This window comes from Xenopus laevis, chromosome 4S (genome assembly GCF_017654675.1).
Source record: "Xenopus laevis strain J_2021 chromosome 4S, Xenopus_laevis_v10.1, whole genome shotgun sequence".
Taxonomy (NCBI): Eukaryota; Metazoa; Chordata; class Amphibia; order Anura; family Pipidae; genus Xenopus; species Xenopus laevis.
Window position 1 is genome coordinate 15,496,277 of NC_054378.1, and position 21,322 is coordinate 15,517,598.

Below are 21,322 nucleotides of genomic sequence, written 5' to 3' on the forward strand. Positions count from 1 at the left end.
GGCATTTGGACGCCGGCGTCCAATTTTTTTTTACGCTGGCGAATTTTCGCTGCGGTTTTGTGAATTTATTTGCAAATTCGCTGCGAATTCGCGTCTGGCAAATAAATTCGCCCATCACTGATAGTTCTCCCTGGCATATAGCACTTAACAAACTTCTAGGGCATGGTCACTTCCAACCATGGGCATTCTTCCCAAATTTGTACACTAGCCTCCTGTCTACACGTTCCAGGATCCCAGTTTTATAATAGTGTCTGCAAATAGATTGAAAATTGTATCAGTGGGGAATAAAACAAAGAGTAACAGCCTAGCCAAATAAGAATGGTCGGATCATCTCTTACGTAAAGCTTGGGCCACTTTGCCCTTATATGAAATACTTCCTTCATACTCTGGAACACCACTAGCTTGAAATTTCATGCCCCGTAGTGGACTTTTGTCCAGAGTCTTCTAGCCTGATCCTGCCTCTTCCCAGGTATAGACATGCTATTTGTCTACTCCTGGGTTTCTCCTTCCTCCTTTGTTGGGCAGGTGGTTCAATGCAATACAAAGGCCCCAGTCATTCAAGCCCAGTTATTCTGGCTGGCCCATTTAATTCTAGTTATCTATTCTGATTGATGTCCATCCTCCCTGTATTGGAAAGATGGCAGCCCAAAGCTTTGAACTGCTGAAGACATACATGACCCTTTGAAGAGTACCCATGGCAAGTACATACTGGTGCTTCCTTTTAGGTAGAGTTGTCTCTAGTTTTAATGGGGCTTAGGATGAAACAGACCGTGTGGGACCTCATTATTTATATAATGTTGGATTATCCCTCCTATGTCCCTTTATTTGTTGTTGGGCTACATCTCCAAGAACCCCTGGATATCTTCCATTGTAAGTGGGCCCTGAAAGTTGTATCTAAAGACTGCAGGTTTGACAACGCTGATATAAAGGTTTAATTGGCCTTCTTGTTCTACTGCCACCATTTTGCCTTTTGGTTGTCATCTTGACCCTCTATATATACTAATGTGTCCTACTTGTGTAGGACACTTGGTAGTCAACTCAGTTTAGTCCCCCTTAAAGAAAGTTCTGCTTTCAGTGATGAGCTTACATCATTTATATGTCACCAATGGCCAATGATAGATAAATGCCAATGTTTGGTCAGATTGGGAGCATAACTGGTGGTTTGACAGATTGGATCAAAGGCTAAATCATCCTTAACTGTTATTTTAAAATGTAGGCAAATGTACAACCAAGTAACCTCTATCCAACATATAGATGTTTGCTGCCAATTCTATTGTCACTCACTAGAGAATTCTGGGACTCACCTCAGGGCTCGGCTGAGTTTTTCATAGTTCATCCTTTCGTTCTTTTTTTTCCTGCCCCACATCTGTGCCAGGGCTTCAGACTTCACCACTCGGAATACCCCATGTTCTTTATCATCCCATTCCAGGATCCCATCATTGGCATCGGGGGAGAGTAAAAGGTCCCTCACGAATTCCCACAAGTGAGAACTGTGTACAGCTGAGATACAAACACATACAGGTTCAACACCCATGGTACATGTAAACACAGAACAAAGAAATTGGGTCAGAGCCTTCTTAACTGGGTTTTTTGTCTCTCTTATAAGATACACTGATCTGGTCCTGACTTCAACTGTACATGCTCCTACTAGGCACTACTCTGCCTATTGTTACCAGGTAGGGGGGCAGGGCCATATTGTGTGTGTGACGTGGTTCTGGGCAGGAGGACTTTTATAGGGGTAGGTATACATTGCTTTGCCCTTTAAACACCTAATAGCTGTCTACGGTGTCGAACTGGGACACCAGGGGCCCACCCAAAAACCTTAGACCAGGGGCCCACCAAAAAACCTTAGACCAGGGGTCCACTCTCAGTACTATTATTCTTGCTCACTCACTCAACCTCTATTCTCCTAGTCTCTTTTCTTTACATACTATAATCTATTATTCCAACTATTTAGTCTATTTTCTCATAGAAATAGGGAATGACCATGAAATAGGCCAAATGTTTAGCAGCATGAGGGCCAGACACCTGGGCCCACCGGGAGTTTTCCTGGTATCCCTGTGGGCCAGTCTGACACTGTCTGTCCACTGGACCCCCACTACTTTTAAATTCTGTTCTTACCAGGTCTGTTGATTGTGGAAGGTTTGTTCCTTTTCACAACTTCTGTTTTCACTTCTACTCTTTCTTCTTCTGAAATGACAAGCGATAGCAATGTTTAGTTCTCTATAAAAAGAACCTGTGTAGACCCACAAAGCATCTATGAAGCACTATGAATGTCTCTTCGGAGAGGTCCATATAACATTGGCGTCACCCTTCACTGTTCCTTGCTCTAATTAAAAAATAATTTATGTGCAAAGAATGAGAGTATTTGCTGTATTTATATAAACAAAATGGAAGAAGGCACTCACTGTTTGATATTGGCGGACTTCTGTTTTCTGTGTTGGTATAGCATGGGAACCCTGTAGGAGAAACACATTCAAAAATACATTTATAAAAGTACACAACAAAGAACAAGCACTTCATGGGAACATGCTGTACAGTTAATGGCTTGACCTCTCTTTCCTTAAAGTCACATTACGATGCAATAATGGTCATCCTAGCTGTGTGCCCTTCTCAAATTCCAAAATATTATGTTCAATGTGCACTTTTAATTGAAATCACAGTGAACTCCTCAGATTTTTGTTGGTGACTCACCCAAGACAACTGACTATGTTCCCTTGGCCACAGGTCATACTCCACACACATATCTGGAAAGTGGGCAGTAACAGGTCTATCATTATCTATCAGTAGATCTCAAGCTTTAATAGGAAACCAGGCAGCAACAGGTCTATCATGATCTACCAGTACATCTCAGGCTCATCGTTGGACAGTGGGCAACAACAGGTCTATCATGACCTACCAGTAGATCTCAAGTTTATTGTAGGACAATGGGCACCAACAAGTCTATCATGATATGTCAATAGATCTGAAACTTATTTTAGTACAGTAGACACCAACAGGTCTCTTATGATCTACCAGTAGATCTCAATCTTCTTGTAGAACAGCGGGCACCAACAGGTCTCTCATGAACTACCTTGAGACAATAGATTTGTAGATATCAGCAGAATAGCATTGTCCACAAACATCTCCATCACGTGACTTTATGTATCTCTGAAATTCTGAAAGGGTTTGTAGAGTTGGTACTAACCTTGTGTGCGGATATCTTGTAGAAGACTGTAGAGATAGTACCCACACGTTCCTGCTGCCTCAGTGAAGTCGTCGCTGGTCATTTTACAAAGCTGCAGACCAGACACATTAAAGTGGCTGAAGGGGATACAGTCGGCATCAAGTTTGTAGCTGTCACAGCAATACTGCAGCCACTCGCAGACATTGTGCTTAGACCAGTGCTCTGGGAGCAAAGAGGTCCAAGAGATCCCTGGGTCAAGAAGAAGGAAATTACAAGGGTTATCTATGTAGTCAATCACCTAAGCACCCAGTGTTTGTATGTGCATTTGCTTTATTACTGGCGGCCTCAGTTCCATACATTGAGCTGGCAGTCTTATAAATAGGGCACAATTATACCTTTCAACCTGCATCAACCTGCTCTGCTCATTTGCCTACTTGAATGAGGGAAAATCCCTGAGCTGATTTCCTTCTGGTACAGTGCGGTGATTAATATACCGGAACTTTAATAACAGACAGATAATTAGGAATGTGCTAATGGTAGGACTGGTTTGTTTAATAGGTATTCCTGTATGTCTATAACCATTTCCAGTATCCAGAATGGTCATTGTGCCGCACTTCCACCGTGCCCCAAAACAGTCGATCTAAGCTTTTGGTGGTTGGAGTATTTATTGAGAAATTAATTGGACAGCTAGCCTCAGTTATTATTTATATAATGGGTACTATGTGAACTGACAATATTGGGTTTAATAGGCATTGATATGCATGTTATTCAGAGCATATCGCCATCTAGTGGCCAATGGGTTGTACTGTTTATGCCTCAACCGAGGTAAAAAACATGGCAGCTCCTGCTCATTAGTTCAGACGAGAAGGAATAGTTGTTTCCTTGCTAGACATGAATAAAATGCAAGCCATGGTTAAAGGATAACTAAACCCTAAAAATTAATGTGGCTAAAAATGCAACGTTTTATATACTGTACTTATTGCACCAGCCTAAAGTTTCAGCTTGTCAATAGCAGCAATGATCCAGGACTTCAAACTTGTCACAGGGGGTCACCATCTTGGAAAGTGTCTGTGACACTCACATGCTCAGTGGGCTCTGAGCAGCTGTTGAGAAGCTAAGCTTAGGGCTCGTCACTAATTATCCAGCAGAAAATGAGGTTGGTCTGTAATATAAGCTGATGCTACAGGGCTGATTATTCAATTCTGATGCTAATTGTACTGGTTTCTGTGCTGCCATGTAGTAATTATCTGTATTAATTAAAATTGTTACATTTCTATTCTATGTGTACTGTATATTGTGAGTGGTCCCTAAGCTCAGTAAGTGACAGCAGCACAGAGCATGTGCAGTGAATCAGCAGAAAAGAAGATGGGGAGCTACTGGGGCATCTTTGGAGGCACAGATCTTTACTGCTAAAGGGCTTTGGTTGTCTGGGGCTAGCACAGAAGTCCAAATGACATACACCATTTCTAGCTACTTCTTTAGTTTAACTTTCTTTGTCCTTTAATTAATCATGCATTCAACCATATGGGCCCTGGGATTAGGTAGATAGATATTAAGTCTGGGGTCCCTAGGCAGATTTTGCTGGTGGGGCCCACTAATTCTAGCAACATTGCCACTCTAATCCAGTGAAGTAGAACCTCCTTAGCTTCTCTAGCTGGAAACCATGAATGCCCAGAATAAATATGATAATGTTGGTTAAAATTCCTCTTGATTTTTCCTTCTTCTGACAGGGACGTCATAGGGCCCGCACATTATATGGTTTCCCAAGGTGACTAAATTGATGTGAGTCACAGCCAAGGGTGTCAGCTTGGTGATACTGTAAGTCAAGAAGTGCATGCAAATTAAAAGCGACTTCCTCTAATTAATGCTGATCAAGGAATGGGAAGAATTCTGATAAGGGAATGGGATTGCATAGTGGAAGTTTGTGTGTAGCCTTGGAAATGGCATCATCTTCTATTTTAAGGAGGCTTTTACCTAATTTATTGCAGGTAGCTTTTCAGATCCTTGTAACCACCTCCACTCCCTAACCTCTCTGGTTCTTCAATTTGGGGAGAGAAGATAACATGGATAGGACCTATCCCTTTGCAAAGACCAACAAGTTGGACATTCAGCTGGCCAAGTTCTCAAGCAAGAGCAGCTATATACACGGTTCATCATTTATACAAGGCTTTCCATAGCTATTTTAATGAAGATCCCCCCTCCATTTTTTGTCTGTGCATGGTCAAGCCCCTAATCCACCAGGTATTGTTTAATTTTGCACAAACCCCACCAACAATTTGCCCAAACCTCACCAACTCCCCCTGCAAGACTCACCCAATTTAAAACCCAAGAACCAAACTTTCACTTCTCTTGGATCCCTTATTCTACTTTACATTGTAGGGCTTTTTGGCCTAAGCTATAATTTAGAGCACCTTTAATTGGTACAAATAGGGGTGCCTGCCCTGGACCTCTCCCTGTTAGCATGGAGAGATTGCTGCTGTTTGCTCTAACCCTATAAAAGAGAACACCCCCCTCTACAGGATGGACACTCCTTACCTGGTGACTGCTGTTTTGGCACTGGATACAGATCATGGCAGAAATAATCCGCCCAAAAGTGAGGTTCTGAATCCATCGGCGTAATGGCGCCATGTGCAACAGAATCTAGCATTCCCTGCAACATACAAACAGCACATACATGATCCTGCTTTGTTTCAAGGGCTTGGATAAAGGGGCAGCTCCCCTATAAAACGTTTTGATTTCAAGTAGATAAATTGATTTTAGATTGAAATCTAGACAACAGCACCACCTGCTGTTAATCTCAGCCAACTAGACACAATCGGCAGAAAATTATGTTAGCGAGAAGAGGAAAGTCTTGTTGTAGTCTCTGCTCAGAGAATGAAGTTAGTGAAGACAGAAGAGTCATCTGATACTTCTATGGTCAGCCAATCAGAGCAATATCGAAAGACTGAACAGAAGGTGGCACTGTTGTTTCAAATTCACTATATAATCAGGGTAAAACTGCCTATATCTTGAAAACTAGAAAAAAATATCTATAAAAATGCAAGAAATCATGGAACTCAGAATATATTGATTTCTGCCCACACTGTATAATTAGTGCAATTAGAGGAATCTCTCCTATCCAGGGATTCCGGTAAGTCCTTTTACCTCATAGAAGGAAGCTAAGGCTGTTATGACAAGCCAGTAAATGTACCGACTAAACCCCATAATACACCAAAAATAGTTTTATTTTAAAGAAAAACTCCACCCAAAAACAGCTCTGTGTCTTTTGAAAGAAAATGGAATTTGTAAGTGGCTTTCTAATATGCTTTCATTCCACATTTTCGGTGATTTTGAAGTTACGGGGGAAATGTAAATGCTATAGGGAGCAGCATCTGTCTGACTTTTTATAATCTCTGCACTACTGGTTTAGACTTCTGAAGCAATGTAGCAGAAGTCAGCTGTTTAACAGACCTGGAGGAGAAAGGACTTCTACACTGAGAATAAAATGGCTCAGACATGAATAATGGTGACATTTTTGAATGAATGTGAAAATTCCCATTTTTTTTCAATGTGCCAAATCAGTTTTGGTTGGAGTACCCCCTTCATCTGAATGGTATGGTATATTGCAATGCAGTAAAGAGAATAATGAGATGCGGTGCAGGGCTGCATTTTTTATATAAGCTCCTGAGGGCCCGTACCCAGGGCAATAGCATATATTTAAAAAAAACAGTTTCCAAAAAAATTGACCCCAGCTCAAGACAAATTCAGCCACTGAGCTCAGGGGGGGGTTTGCTTCTCTTGTCGCAATTAGCGCACGCGCAGACTCTCCTGTTATGCATGGGTGGCATGGGTGTTTTCTTCCATGCCCTTTAGTTGGCACAATACAAATAGCATGTGGGTGCAGCATGCAAAGGGTAAATTAACCCCTAGTTAGTAAAGCGTCCACAGATTCACACTCAGCCCCTTCTTCCCATTTAAAAGGGGTTCTTCACCTTCCAATACTTTTTTTCAGTTCAGCTGGTTTCAGATTGTTCACCAGAAAGAAAGACTTTTTTTTAGTTAATTCCTATTTTCTATTCCTGCAACATCGGAGACCAGGAACATTTAACTTTTGAAAAAACAGTCTAAAAGAAAACACTGAAAGTAATGGAATAAATGTTAAATTTCTGGTGAACAATCTGAAAACTGGAATAAAATAGTGTTTGGAAGGTGAGGAGCCCCTTTAATTGGCATGAAGTTGGCGCGCTATATGCGGCATGGTAAGGGATTTCGCTATAAATGTTTCTGGACACTAACGATTTCTGGTTTCTCTCATGGTACCCAGGCTCTGTTATTGAGACCTGTGGTGATGGGTCAGTTAAAGGACAGAAAGACTGGGGAGCAGAGACAGAGAGGGAGAGAAAAGAAGACAGAAGGGAGAGAAATGTAAAAAGATAGAAGGCATATAAAGAGGAATGAGAACATCATTGTAAGTAACCAATGGGCCCTTTACAGCTCATCCGGCTCCCCCTGTCCATTACAAAGCTCTCACGGTTGGGCACTGGTGGGACTTCAGGCAACACAGCTGCAGTTGGTCTATCTCCACTTCAACTACACAAGTCTGTATAAGATCAGAAGACTAACAGTGCTGCAAGTACAGGGACTTCAAAACCTGTGACTACAAGGGGACCCATGGGGATTGGGGGGCATAAGTTAAAGTTGCTGGGTCCCTTTGAGAATAAGACATTGTTTCTGAACATTTGCTGGCTCCCCTATACCTTCTGGCTCCGATAGAAGTTGCCAAATCGGCTTAATCTATAGTTATACCCATATGGACCTAATAAGGACTCACATTTCATGGGCCCCAGCAGGATATGAGGTTTAAGCATATAACAAAGCTCCTGGTCATCACCTTTCTTTCCTTAAGACTCTACAGCTAATTGGGTTGATCTCTAGAAAGAGAGGGATGCTCACCTTACAGATGTATCGGGCTGATTCCTAGAGCTGAAGGTAAAAACAGCTGTCTCTTCCACACCGAAGCTTTGGTTTGTCTAATATGCACACGCAGCAGGTTTTGCTACAGGTTAGGTTGGTTTTGCAACTTGCAGCGCACACGCCCTTCTGTTACGAGAGACAAGGGCTAGATATTCTGCCAACCATAGTTTACGAAAAAGTCATGACTGGATCCCAACATTACATAATTGGGGTCCATTTGGAATGGGTAACAACCAGAGGGTGAAATGGGTGAAGACCCATTTGCAGTAATCCGAGTATAGATGTAAAGTTGGCTTTACAACTATTCGCTTTAACTCAAACTCAAACTTGAACAAGTTGGCTTTAACTGAAACTTCAATACCCTTGCTACACTTAATACACTTAATATAGACCACCAGGGAGATTCCTGACATTTTAAACCCATAAGAGCAATCCAATCCTAATTAGAAATAAGAACAGTTTCCATAACAATGATCCTGGGATGGGAGCTGTGCCCAACAAACATCAAGGATTTGGCTGAGTGACTGATGTAGTGCTGGTAGGGATGACTCTTCGTGGAACATCTACTGCCATCTCTAGTTAAGTTCAGGCTCCCTAGTTTCTAGATCTCTGGTAGGCACGAACGGAGAACTAATATGCTAATATGACTATGAAGATTTAAATTCATTTAGGTCATTGTATATCTAATACAAGTAATTCAAAAATAAACAACTGGACTTGCTGAGTAATTATTGAAGACATTTCACTGCTCATCCGAGCAGCTTCTTCAGTTCAACTGACTGGTGTGGTTGACCTTGACATTGACATGAATCGCCTCTTTCACACCTCTTTAAAACAGGCGGTCTTCTTTATCCAAGATTTGGACATTGCTAGGAGTGTCCCTTGTCTTTTAGGTGTAGAAAGACAGCTGAGTCTTGCCCCGTAGAGTTTGTCCTCCTATGCTGAGCCATTCGCTTGGTGAGCAGTTGTTTTGTCTCCCCAATGTATAGATCAGTGCACTCCTCGTTACGCTGGACTGTGTATACCACATTGCTTTGTTTTTCTTTAGGCGTTGGATCCTTAGTGTGTACTAGGTTTTGTCTCAGTGTGTTGCTAGGTTTGAAAAACACAGGGACATGGTGTTTCTCCGACACTACAGCTACATATGGGATGACTATGTTTTGCCTACTATGTGTCTCCGGACGGTTATTTCTTTTGGTGTTCCTGTTGGGCTTGGTTGCTGCTGTTTTGACAAAGGCCCAGTCTGGGTAGCCACACACATCCTCTAAGATCTTTTTGCTCTTTGTCAGCGGCGTAACTAGATGTTGCTGGGCCCCACAGCAAATTAATTTGAGGGCCCCCAACATATCCAGTGTTTGTCCTGTTTTACCAATATATGTTCAAATTGCTCATCAATGAGAGCCTCATGGGGCCCCCTGTACCTCCTGGGCCCCCCTGCAGCCGCAGGGTCTGCTTCCTCTGTAGTTACGCCCCTGCTCTTTGTCTTTGGACTCTATATCAGTTACCACACATTCCGCCCTGTGGTGCAGAGTTCTAATGACACCCAGTTTGTTTTTCCAGCGGATGGTGGGAATCGAACAACAGATATTGATCCGTATGAGTGGGTTTCCTGTATACTTCCGTTTTCAAGTTACCCCCCTCTTGGATGCATATCAAACAGTCCAAAAAGGCAAGTTTGTTCCCGTGGACATCTTCCCTTTGAACTTGATGTTATTGTCCACTGAGTTAATGTGTTCTGTAAAGGCTGCCACTTCATTGGATCTGATTTTAAGTGTCATCCACATATCTGAACCAGTGACTCTGCATAGTTTCCTGGAATGTAAGTAAGGCCCTCCTTTCCACTTCCTCCATGTACAGGTTTGCTACAATGGGAGAGACTGAAGAACCCATTGCACAGCCATGTTTTTGTCTATAAAAAAGGTTCTTGTACATGAAGTATGTGGTGTTAAGACACAAATCTAGCAACAAACATACTTGGTTCGGACTGAGCTTCGTTCTGCTGCTGAGGGTGTTATCTTGCTTACAGTCTCAATTGCCTCTGTCGTAGGTATACATGTGAACAATGAAGTGACATCATATGATACCATTGTTTCTTCTGCCTCTAGTGTAACGCTATGAATCTTGATTACAAAGTCTTTGGCATTCTGGATATGATGCACTGTATTGCCTACCAACGGGGCTAAGATGTTAGCCGAGAATTTTGCAATGCTGTATGTCACTGAATTTATGCTGCTGACAATGGGCCTTAGTGGGGCTCCTTCTTTGTGTATCTTGGGGAGTCTGTATAAGCATGGTGTGGCTTCTCTGGGGTACAGGCGGTGGTAAAAAAACTCGATCGATGGCTTTCTCGTTTTCAAGTTGTTGTAGGCAATATTTTACCTTTTTCTTGTAACAGCTGGTTGGGTCTTTCCTTAATGGGTCATATGTATTGCTATCACTGAATAGTGTTGTTATCTTGAAGTGATAGTTAGTGATGGGTGAATTTGCGCCATTTCGCTTCGCCGGAAAATTTGCGAAACGGTGAAAAATTTGCGAAACGGCGCCGGCGGCCATTTTTTTCTACGCCACTGAAAACATTTTTTGACGCCGGCAAATTTTTTAGGGCGGGCGTTTCGCGAATTTATTCGCTGGCGGCGATTCGCGCAACAAGTACAACTGTGCATCGCCCTTTATCTGCTGGCAGGATAGTGATGTTCGGGGTCTTACTCAGAGAACTGAGAGCTCTCCTCTCTTGTGTAGTAAGGTTAGAGCAGGGATCCCCTACTTTTACAACCCGTGAGCAACATTCAGAAGTAAAAGTAGTTGGGGAGCAACACTAGCATAAAAAATGTTCCTGGGGTGCCAAATAAGGGCTGTGATTGGCCATTTAGTAGCCCCTATGTGGATTGGCAGCCTACATTGAGGCTCTGTTTGGCAGTGCACCTGGTTTTTATGGAGCCAAAACTTGTCTCCAAGCCAGGAATTCAAAAATAAGCAACTGCTTTGAGGCCACTGGGAGCAACATCCAAGGGGTTGGAGAGCAACATGTTGCTCACGAGCTACTGGTTGGGGACCACTGGGTTAGAGGGAGGTGTTTTGGCACTTGACAAGGCAGCTGACACTTTTAATCGGAGTTGTTCCTCTTCTTCCTTTTTTATGGGATTATTATTGATGGCAGATTCTGTGGCTGTGATGAGTTCAACTACTGGGATGTGTTGTGGTGCCACTGCATAGTTCAACTCCTTGGCTAGCAGGTCCTTTTCTGGCTGAGTTAGTACCATATCTGATAGGTTCTTAACCCACGTGTCTTTGGTGTCCCATCTTTCTGCCTCCAGGTTAGTTCTTCTGTCTTTTTCCAACTGCTGCTTTGTGACAGTAAGGTGATGAATTTGCTTATTTGTCTCGCCTTACTCTTTATGTATTGGGCCATCTGTGAATATTCAACAAAAACGACCTCCCTTTCCAGAGTTACATCAGGTAGTTGTTTTGCCAGACTCTGTTTCAGATATCCAATTTCGTGCTTAAGGACCTCAATGGTAAAATTGATCTGTCTGACCCGTTCATTTAGTAGATGTTTTTGGGCTTTTTGTAAAATCTTTTTACGGTGGAAACCAGGTGTAGGCTAGAAGGGGTGATTCCTTGATGTCGGCATCTGAGATTAAATCGTAAATGGTTTTGATAGTTCGCCAGTTTTCTTGCTGTTCTTTCATATTCCCGAACCAGTTTTAGAGTATTCTCTCCAAAATGAATGGCAAAAGACAAGGGACGCTCCTTTGAAGATAGCATTGCCCAAATCTTGGATAAAGAAGATCGCTGGTTTGAAAGAGGCGTGAAAGAGGCGATTCATGTCAAGGTGGAGAAACCATCCCTGAACAGAGCCGGGGGCCTTCAACACTACCTGTCTGCTACATACAATGCTGTTCTGACATCTGTACCCCCTACGATTTCAGAACACTTCACACATCCATTCATGCAACTCTCACAAGTAACACCTGTTTCTAGGAGTTGCATAACACATTGGATAATCCTATCACAGTAACTACACAGAATCAACACCTTTGTGAATTTCTTCAGATGTCCCCTCTTTGAAGAGTTACAATGTGCCATTGTGATTGGATTAGTGGAAGAGTTTATAAAACGAGAACTTCCCACACCGTCAGTTGAACTAAAGAAGCTTTTCGGATGAGCAGTGAAATGTCTTCAATAATTACTCAGCGAGTCCAGTTGTTTATTTTTGAATTACTTGTATTAGATAATATGCTAATATTTCCTATGCTACCAAAATTCTATGGAAATACTACAGTAAAAGTCCCAACAACAAACACTATCTATCTTATATGGAAGCTTGCAGTGGGGACATTCATTGAGCGTCCTGATGAAGGACTGGTTGTTCCTGATGTCAATGGTGTTGGTGCAGTAGATAGAGAAGGTGGGGTTTTATAGTAAGATGGTGAAATTATACTCAGATTTCTCAGACAGTGACTCACTTGTTATGTCGCATTCATGTTTTATATTCTGTTCTATAGTAATGGCTTTTGTGCCCTAAAAGTAGGAAGGTGCTGTTGCCTTTCCTTAACCCTAGAAGTGCTTAGCAAAATAGAATCTACAGCCTGGCAAAAGGTCTAACAGTCCTATAACCACTGATCAGTAGACGGCACAGTTTTTGCACTTTCCAGTTCTCATTGTTTTTACCTCATTTAAGCCTTTATATGTTTTTTTTATATAGCTTTGTTTGATATGTTTTATCAGCACATATTAAATATCCAGTTAATATTGATACACTCAAATCAAACTCTACCCCAGTTTTGGGGGTTATGCGCGTGCTTCTGGTGGTTTTCGGATTTACTGGTGGCTATGGGATTTTATGATGGCCTATGTCTTCCTCTGGGAAAGTTCTAGTGGGTCAGAGCTGCATCATTGCCTACTGTGATCCTGTAGACTGCAGCTTGCTTTGGTGAAGAGCAACACTGGAGCAGCATTTGCACAGTTTTGAACAAGGACATGACTTACGGCTCCCCTAGTGGGCAGCATTTCAATTGATTCCCCCACCTAGCAGGAACGTTAGCAGTAGAAGTATTTGGTTGGCTGAATGGTTGGTTCCTAGTCTGTAAGGAATATGGAAGCAGAGCTGATCGGCATTCAAATGGATCCTCAGTTAAAAAATAATTTTGTTTGTAGAAAAGTTAATTAAGTGCCCTTAGGGGTGCGAAACGCGTAGGGTAGATGGAGATGCAGATATACTTTTAACTTTTCTACAAATAAAATAATTATTTAAAACTGAATTCCCTTGGTCCTGTGGATCCGTTTGAGTGCCGGTCAGCTCTGCTTCCATATTCGTTGCTGTACGGCTCCCTAAAGCTGGGGGTCTGGGGCTGGTGCATCCGGACCACTTTCACTGTTCGGTGAGTCACTTTATATTTCATTCTGGAGCACCTTGTTTTCTTCTAACTATTTTAATCCTAGTCTGTAAGAACACATCTACATTAACTTGCAGTAGGCCATTTATAAATATTAAACAAAATTTTATATGAAGTCAAGATATTATCTATATATATACAACTGTCCCTAAAGATTCCAACCTACACCCCTATCCAGAGATTACGTCATTGTAGTATGGGAACATTCTGTTTGGCTTTGCAATGGGTCAGATGCCAGGGAGATGCTGGGAGAGGACAGCTGGAATGGAAATACATTGAAAGAGCAGTTGCCACCATACCCAATAATTGCAGAACCACCATCAAACCAAAAGTGGTCACTGGGTCAGATACAATTGTCCATAGATTATCCTTATTCTACACTCACACAGTGTTGTCCTGGCTCACTAGGATACCACGTACCAGTAGACCCTACTATATATAATACAGCTGTAGCAGAAACCAGTAGAAGACCAAAGAGGAGAAATAGAAGATAAGATAGATGTATGTGAAGTCAAGAGACTAGATTAGTAAAGAGAGGAGGAGAAATAGTATAGAGAGTAGATGTGTGGTATAATCTTTCCAGATGAGAACCAGAACCCCATTCTGACACTGTTTTTGGTACACAACACAATTGTCATTTGGGAGATAAGAACCAGAGAGATGGTTTTACTTACCAGAAGAAGAATTTTGGCATATGAATTGAATAAAATGAATGATTAATGTTGAGAAATGAAAGCAAAAGCAGAGATGAGATGCACCCTAATGGCAAGCAAATATAATCCAATCCATTTATCAACCAAGCTATGATAGATCCCCACCTAGATTTTATGTTAATAGACTGAGGTTCACCTGAGTTGTTGCCAAATACAAAGTTCCAATGTATGCATGCATCAGCAATATGAACAGCCTTGTTTTGCTTTGAAAACCACCTAAGGGTCCAAGATGCTCTCTAACCCCCAACACATTGTGGAGACAATACACTGCCTGCACCATGTAATGAACATCTGCATGTGACCTCCAGCCTTACATCCAAAGGATTGGGGTGAAGTGCTTGCCTCATATCTATGACTTTGTTTGCACTGTGGTTGACTGCTTCCGATGGACCCAAGGGCCATTTAGTCTATTTCATGGTCATTCCCTATTTCTTTATGGGGAAAAAATTGCTTCATAATGGAAGAATATAGTAAGAGGACCCACGGTCTAAGGTTTTCTAGTGGGCCCACAGCCAAAGGTTTTCTGGTGGGCCCCTGGCAACCCAGTCCAACGCTGGTCAACGATATCCAATCACAATGGTTCCACTGATCTTCAGTAAGGTGTTGGCTGAATGTGAAAGTTTGATCCAGTCAAAATGGTACCATGATTTTCATTGAGGCAGGTGTTAATCTTTCAATGTACACAACTGTAAGTGAGAATTGTTGTGAAGCCGCCAGGATAAGGATGTTAAAGCGGCATTGTATATTGATGACAAATGGCGTCACAGGCCCCTTCCTCGGTTCAGGGATGATTTTTTCACTTTGGCATAAATTGCCTCTTTCACGCCTCATTCAAACTATCTGTCCTCGCTATCCAAAATGTGCACATTGATGTCCTCAACAGAGTGTCCCTTTCCCTTGTGATGTAGATAGTCTAGCCCTGACGAGTTAGCCCTTTAATGTTGGGCCATTCTCTTATAAAGCGGTTGTTTGACCCTGTTTTTGACCAAATGTTTACGGTTCTGTCTGTCTAAACCACCATTATCAGTTTGTACCAGGTATGATCTTGGACCTTGTAACTTAGAACTGACATGGCCTGGTTGCCACTTTCTTCCAGGGCTTTGCACCATGACCTGATCTCCCTCCTACAGATTAGATAATGATCTTTTGTAGTATCTGGATGATCTTTGCTGTTTATCCTGTAGTTCCGTACTCACAAGAGCTGATGGTGGTAATTGGTTTTGTGCCATGGGTAGTGTGTAACACAGACAGCTGGTGATCCAATGCCATCAATTGGTGTGTTTCTGTATCCCAGCGTAGCAATGCAGTGAAAATATTGATTTTAGTTTTTCTATGGCATTGGAAGTAGAAGTGTTTTTCAGACATTCCAGCTCAAAGAAGCGACTGTAATAATCCACTACACGGATATCGTTTACATTGTCTTACACAGGGGTCCTCAAACTTTTTTACTCATGAGCCACATTCAAATTTAAAAAAAGTTGGGGAATGCAAATAAGGGTTGTGATTGGCCCTTTAATAGTCCCTATATTGACTGGAAGCCTACAGGAGGCTTTGTTTGTCAGTACACCTGGTTTAATGCAACCAAAACTTGCCTCCAAGCCTGGTATTCACAAATAAGCACATGAGAGCCACATCCAAGTGGTCAGAGTGTAACATGTTGCTCACAAGCCCCTGGTTGGGGACCACTGTTCTAGGGGTAGCCTGGCCTAAGTCTAAGGAAGACTATGGGACGCTCCATCCCCCAACATACAAGGGGGGTAAGAGTTAAGATGGCCATACACTATAAGATCCGCTCATTTGGCAAGGTTACCAAATGAGTGGATCTTTCCCTAGATATGACCAAGTTGAGCGATATGGTGCTTAATCCAATTGTTGGCCCAAATAGCGGGAATAAGAGCCATCAGAGTAAGGACGGCATCAACTCAATGAAACCTTCCAGATCGACATCTGGCTGATTTTTGGACAGATATTGGTCAGGTGGGCAGATAAGCTGGTGAATTAGTCTACAATACCAAATCAGCATCTTAAATGTGCCATGTATGAGCTGTTGGATGGTCGCCTCTATAGCTATAGACACACATATACAGTATATATACTGTATATGTATATACAGTATATAAAGGCTAGAGTGCTAGCCGAAACGTCAGTCTTTGCTTTGAATAATAAACACCATTTTTTCTTCATAAGACCTGTGAGTGCGTACCTTCCTCGACGCTGTTGTTCTACTTTTTGGGCTTATCGCACCCAGGCAACATTTACCTACTTACGTGTTGTGCTGGCCTCCAATAGTTTATATATATATATATATATATATATATATATATATATATATATATATATATATATATATATATATAATACACAAAAGCCATGAATATCCTGTAAATTATATCCTTATAAACGGTGAGTATTGATGTCATCAGTTATAAACGGTGAGTAGTGATGTCATTTCTGTCACATGACTCTGTCACATGACTCACTAAAATTTGTGTATTATAATAAATAAAGTAAAATATGAGGATATTAGAAGTTACCTCGGAGTTCCATGACCTGTATAAAAACACTCGGCCTTCGGCCTCGTGTTTTTATATGGTCATGAAACTCCTCGGTAACTTATAATATCCTTATATTTTACAAGAGGGGGTACTTTATTCACTATATATATATATATATATATATATATATATATATATATATATATATATATATATATATATATATATATATACACAAATACAAGAGTCCTCTGCACTCAACCCATTATCAATATATTTAAGACAGAGACATTTTGTGCATACTGCTACTGAAAAATGCCTTACTCTTTAAACAAAACAGGGATTGTCCATATATTGCAATATATTTAAGCTGGCCAACTACAAAGTCATCCCATATCTGGCCAGTCCTACGCTTAATTTTCATCTGATTCATTAAGAATTCAATTGCTTCATTATACATTTTACAAAGGGACTAAGTTTTACCTGCAACTTACTAGTGAAGAGGCGGTGACCATTCAAGCACAGGATACACAGTAGATAACAGATAAGTACTACTATAGTTTATATAAACAAGCTGCTATGTAGCCATGAGCTCAGCCATTCAAGCACAGGATTCACAGTAGATAACAGATAAGTACTATTATAGTTTATATAAACAAGCTGCTGTGTAGCCATGAGCTCAGCCATTCAAGCACAGGATACACAGTAGATAACAGATAAGTACTACTATAGTTTATATAAACAAGCTGCTGTGTAGCCATGGGGGCAGCAATTCAAGCACAGGATACACAATAGATAACAGATAAGTACTACTATAGTTTATATAAACAAGCTGCTATGTAGCCATGAGCTCAGCCATTCAAGCACAGGATACACAGTAGATAACAGATAAGTACTATTATAGTTTATATAAACAAGCTGCTGTGTAGCCATGAGCTCAGCCATTCAAGCACAGGATACACAGTAGATAACAGATAAGTACTACTATAGTTTATATAAACAAGTTGCTGTGTAGCCATGGGGGCAGCCATTCAAGCACAGGATACACAGTAAATAACAGATAAGCACTGCAGAATCCCATTGTATACTACAGAGCTTAAGTTTATCCTGTGTCTTTTCTCCCTTTTTCATCTTAAATGGCTGCCCCCATGGCTACACAGCAGCTTGTTTATATAAACAATAGTAGTGTTTCTGAAGCAGTGCAACACTACATTATATTGTCAATATATATTGTGATATGTTGGCTCACCCTAAACTTTAGATCATCAGAAGAGTGTCCAGCATCTATACAATGCCTGGATACAGGTAAAGATTTATTTTTTGTGTTAATGGTTGATCTATGTTGGGAAAACCTATCCCTCACTATATATATATATATACACACACATATATACATTGCTCCAACTTTGACTTTAACCTCACTGTATTGAGGCCTTCCTAAATCAGGGTCCAATTAACCAATGAGGTCCAATTAACCAATGAGTATGGTTTAGTGGTACAAAATGAATGAGTATATAAATAACACAATGATGTTATCCAGATATAATCGGCTATTGGATGCCATCTGAGCGTGTAGAAGAGTCTATCACAAAATATACAACAGTGACACCTGGCGTGTGGTTGTGTTACCCTCACCTACAAACAAGACATGTCCTGGGGACACTACAGGCAAAAAAAAAATACATATTTATTTTGCTGTAAAGATTTCCATAGACCTCAGACTTTAAGCTCTAGTCATCGCCTCTTCACTAATAAGCATGCATACAAGCTAACCAATCACCTGCATAGAAACATCGCTTGTGATTTACATGGTAACATAGAAACATAGTAAGTTAAGTTGAAAAAAGTCACATGTCCATCAAGTTCAACCTTTTAACATTTTCTAACCTGCCTAACTGCCAGCTGATCCAGAGGAAGGCAAAAAAAACCCATCTGAAGCCTCTCCTTCCTTCCTGACTGCAAAATCAGACCAGTCCCTGGATCAATTTGTACTATGAGTTATCTCCCATAACCCTGTATTCCCTCACTTGCTAAACACCATCCAACCCCTTCTTAAAGCTATCTAATGTATCAGCCTGTACCACTGATTCAGGGAGACAATTCCACATCTTCACAGCTCTCACTGTAACAAACCCCTTCCCAATATTTAGCTGTAACCTCTTTTCTTCTAATCGGAATGGGTGACCTTGTGTCAGTTGGAAAGACCTACTGGTAAATAAAGCATTAGAGAGATTATTATATGATCCCCTTATATATTTATACATAGTTATCATATCACCCCTTAAGCGCCTCTTCTCCAGCGTGAACCTCCCCAATTTGGCCAGTCTTTCCTCATAGCTAAGATTTTCAATACCTTTTACCAGCTTAGTTGCCCTTCTCTGTACCCTCTCTAATACAATAATGTCCAGTGATGGAGACCAAAACTGTACGGCACATTTGTTCAATAAAAGCACCAAAAACCATATAGTTTCTTCCCTCCTGCACCGTGAGCGCCACCTAGTGGCAGAACAGATGAAAGCCGACCAAAGACATAGCAATCTCATCTTTAACCTTTTGCGTGCCATTTCCAGAAATGAAGATTATGACACCTTCCAACACTTCTTAAAAGTTTGCAATGCTCCATTTCAATTTGCAATGCCACGACAGTCTAAGGAAGAATATTATATTGCAAAATCGGAATTGTTACTCTACTAGGGATCGGCAAATGTACTTTGCACTGTGTTCACAAGTATCTTTCTGCCAACCTTTTTTCTATGATCTTTCATTCTCTTTCTATTCTAACTATGTAGGGGGCTTGAGTAGCCCCCTTTTCTAAATCTGGACAGTGCCAATTATTGAAGTGAAGGGTACACCCCCTCCGCTTCAGCTCGGCCACCGGATTTAGCTGAAAATGATAAAATCTAAGGTTCATGGGACACATAAGGATTTACTGGTATTGTTCTTGTTACTTAACCCCCCAAATCCTTTAAAGCGCAACATAACCCAGTGATGCCCTTGCATGCCGCATGTGTTGACACACACAGCTGGTATATGGAATAAATACAGCTGGTCTCTGCATAGTCAGGGAGCCTTTGGGTTTACCAAACATTACTAAATATTCCAACTCAGTACAGCTTAAAGGAACATTAACACCAAAAATGAAAGTGAATGACAATATAATGTACTGTTGCCCTGCACTGGTGTGTTTGCTATAGAAATACTACTATAGTTTATATAAACAAGCTGCTGTGTAGCCATGGGGGCAGTCATTTAAGCACAGGATACACATTAGATAACAGATACGTACTATTATAGTTTATATAAACAAGCTGCTATGTAGCCATGAGCTCAGCCATTCAAGCACAGGATACACAGTAGATAACAGATAAGTACTACTATAGTTTATATAAACAAGCTGCTGTGTAGCCATGGGGGCAGTCATTTAAGCACAGGATACACAGTAGATAACAGATAAGTACTATTATAGTTTATATAAACAAGCTGCTGTGTAGCCATGGGGGAAGCCATTCAAGCACAGGATACACAGCAGATAACAGATAAGTACTATTATAGTTTATATACACAAGCTGCTGTGTAGCCATGGGGGCAGCCATTCAAGCACAGGATACACAGTAGATAACAGATAAGTACTACTATAGTTTATATAAACAAGCTGCTGTGTAGCCATGGGGGCATCCATTCAAGCACAGGATACACAGTAGATAACAGATAAGTACTACTATAGTTTATATAAACAAGCTGCTGTGTAGCCATGGGGGCAGCCATTCAAGCACAGGATACACAGTAAATAACAGATAAGCACTGCAGAATCCCATTGTATACTACAGAGTTTACCTGTGTCTTTTCTCCCTTTTTCATCTTAAATGGCTGCCCCCATGGCTACACAGCAGCTTGTTTATATAAACAATAGTTGCATTTCTGAAGCAAACACACCATTTTTACCAGTGCAGGGCAACACTACATTATATTGTCAATACTTTAGGACACTTTCATTTTTGGGTGTTATTGTTCCTTTAATCCTCTGATGCTATCGGCAGTGCCCCACCCCCCACCAGGGATATATATGTTAGGGTACAACCAGATTTGCATGTTTAGACATGGTTACTTACATTTGCATTTCAATGTGTGTTTATTCAGGCAGATTGTGCACATACATGCAGTAACTACCAGGTGTAAGACTTAGCAACTGCCCCCACTGCTGCCTGTTACACAATGTGTGGGGGACCGACAGCTATACATCATGTTTCTGTGCTCTGAATCATACACCAGCTACGCAGGAACTGCATAATCCTTCTCCCATGTGTCAGGGCAATGGCATACGACATACTGTATACAAGGGAAAACTGTAGGGCAGGTTACTGCCTGCTCTTTCATTCTCAGGAAGCTGGGCCTTGGCAATAGTAACTTTCTATAACAGAGGGGGTCCAATTTTGCTTTTGTTATCCCTATTTTCTGTTTAATGTAGGAGGAATAATGGCAGTCGTCCTACCAATGGAGCTGTCGGGTTTTAATTGTGAAACATGCATTTCAGTTTGTGAAGCACTATAAAAATGAATGAATCCATTTATGGTACATTACATTCCTATTAATCTACCGTAA

The 21,322-nt window shown here is 41.2% G+C and overlaps 1 protein-coding gene across 1 annotated transcript; it reads right to left on the minus strand.

Moving 5' to 3' along the window:
- Positions 1–45: 45 nt before the first annotated feature.
- LOC108715067 (ETS-related transcription factor Elf-5) lies at positions 46–8,200 on the minus strand. The gene is made up of 7 exons (XM_018259914.2): positions 8,099–8,200; positions 5,702–5,816; positions 3,188–3,415; positions 2,409–2,459; positions 2,122–2,190; positions 1,305–1,500; positions 46–251 (listed from the first exon to the last, which is right to left on the minus strand). Exons 2-7 carry the CDS (start codon positions 5,811–5,813, stop codon positions 167–169), a joined length of 741 nt encoding a protein of 246 aa, XP_018115403.1. The 5' UTR covers positions 5,814–5,816; positions 8,099–8,200; the 3' UTR covers positions 46–166.
- Positions 8,201–21,322: the final 13,122 nt, after the last annotated feature.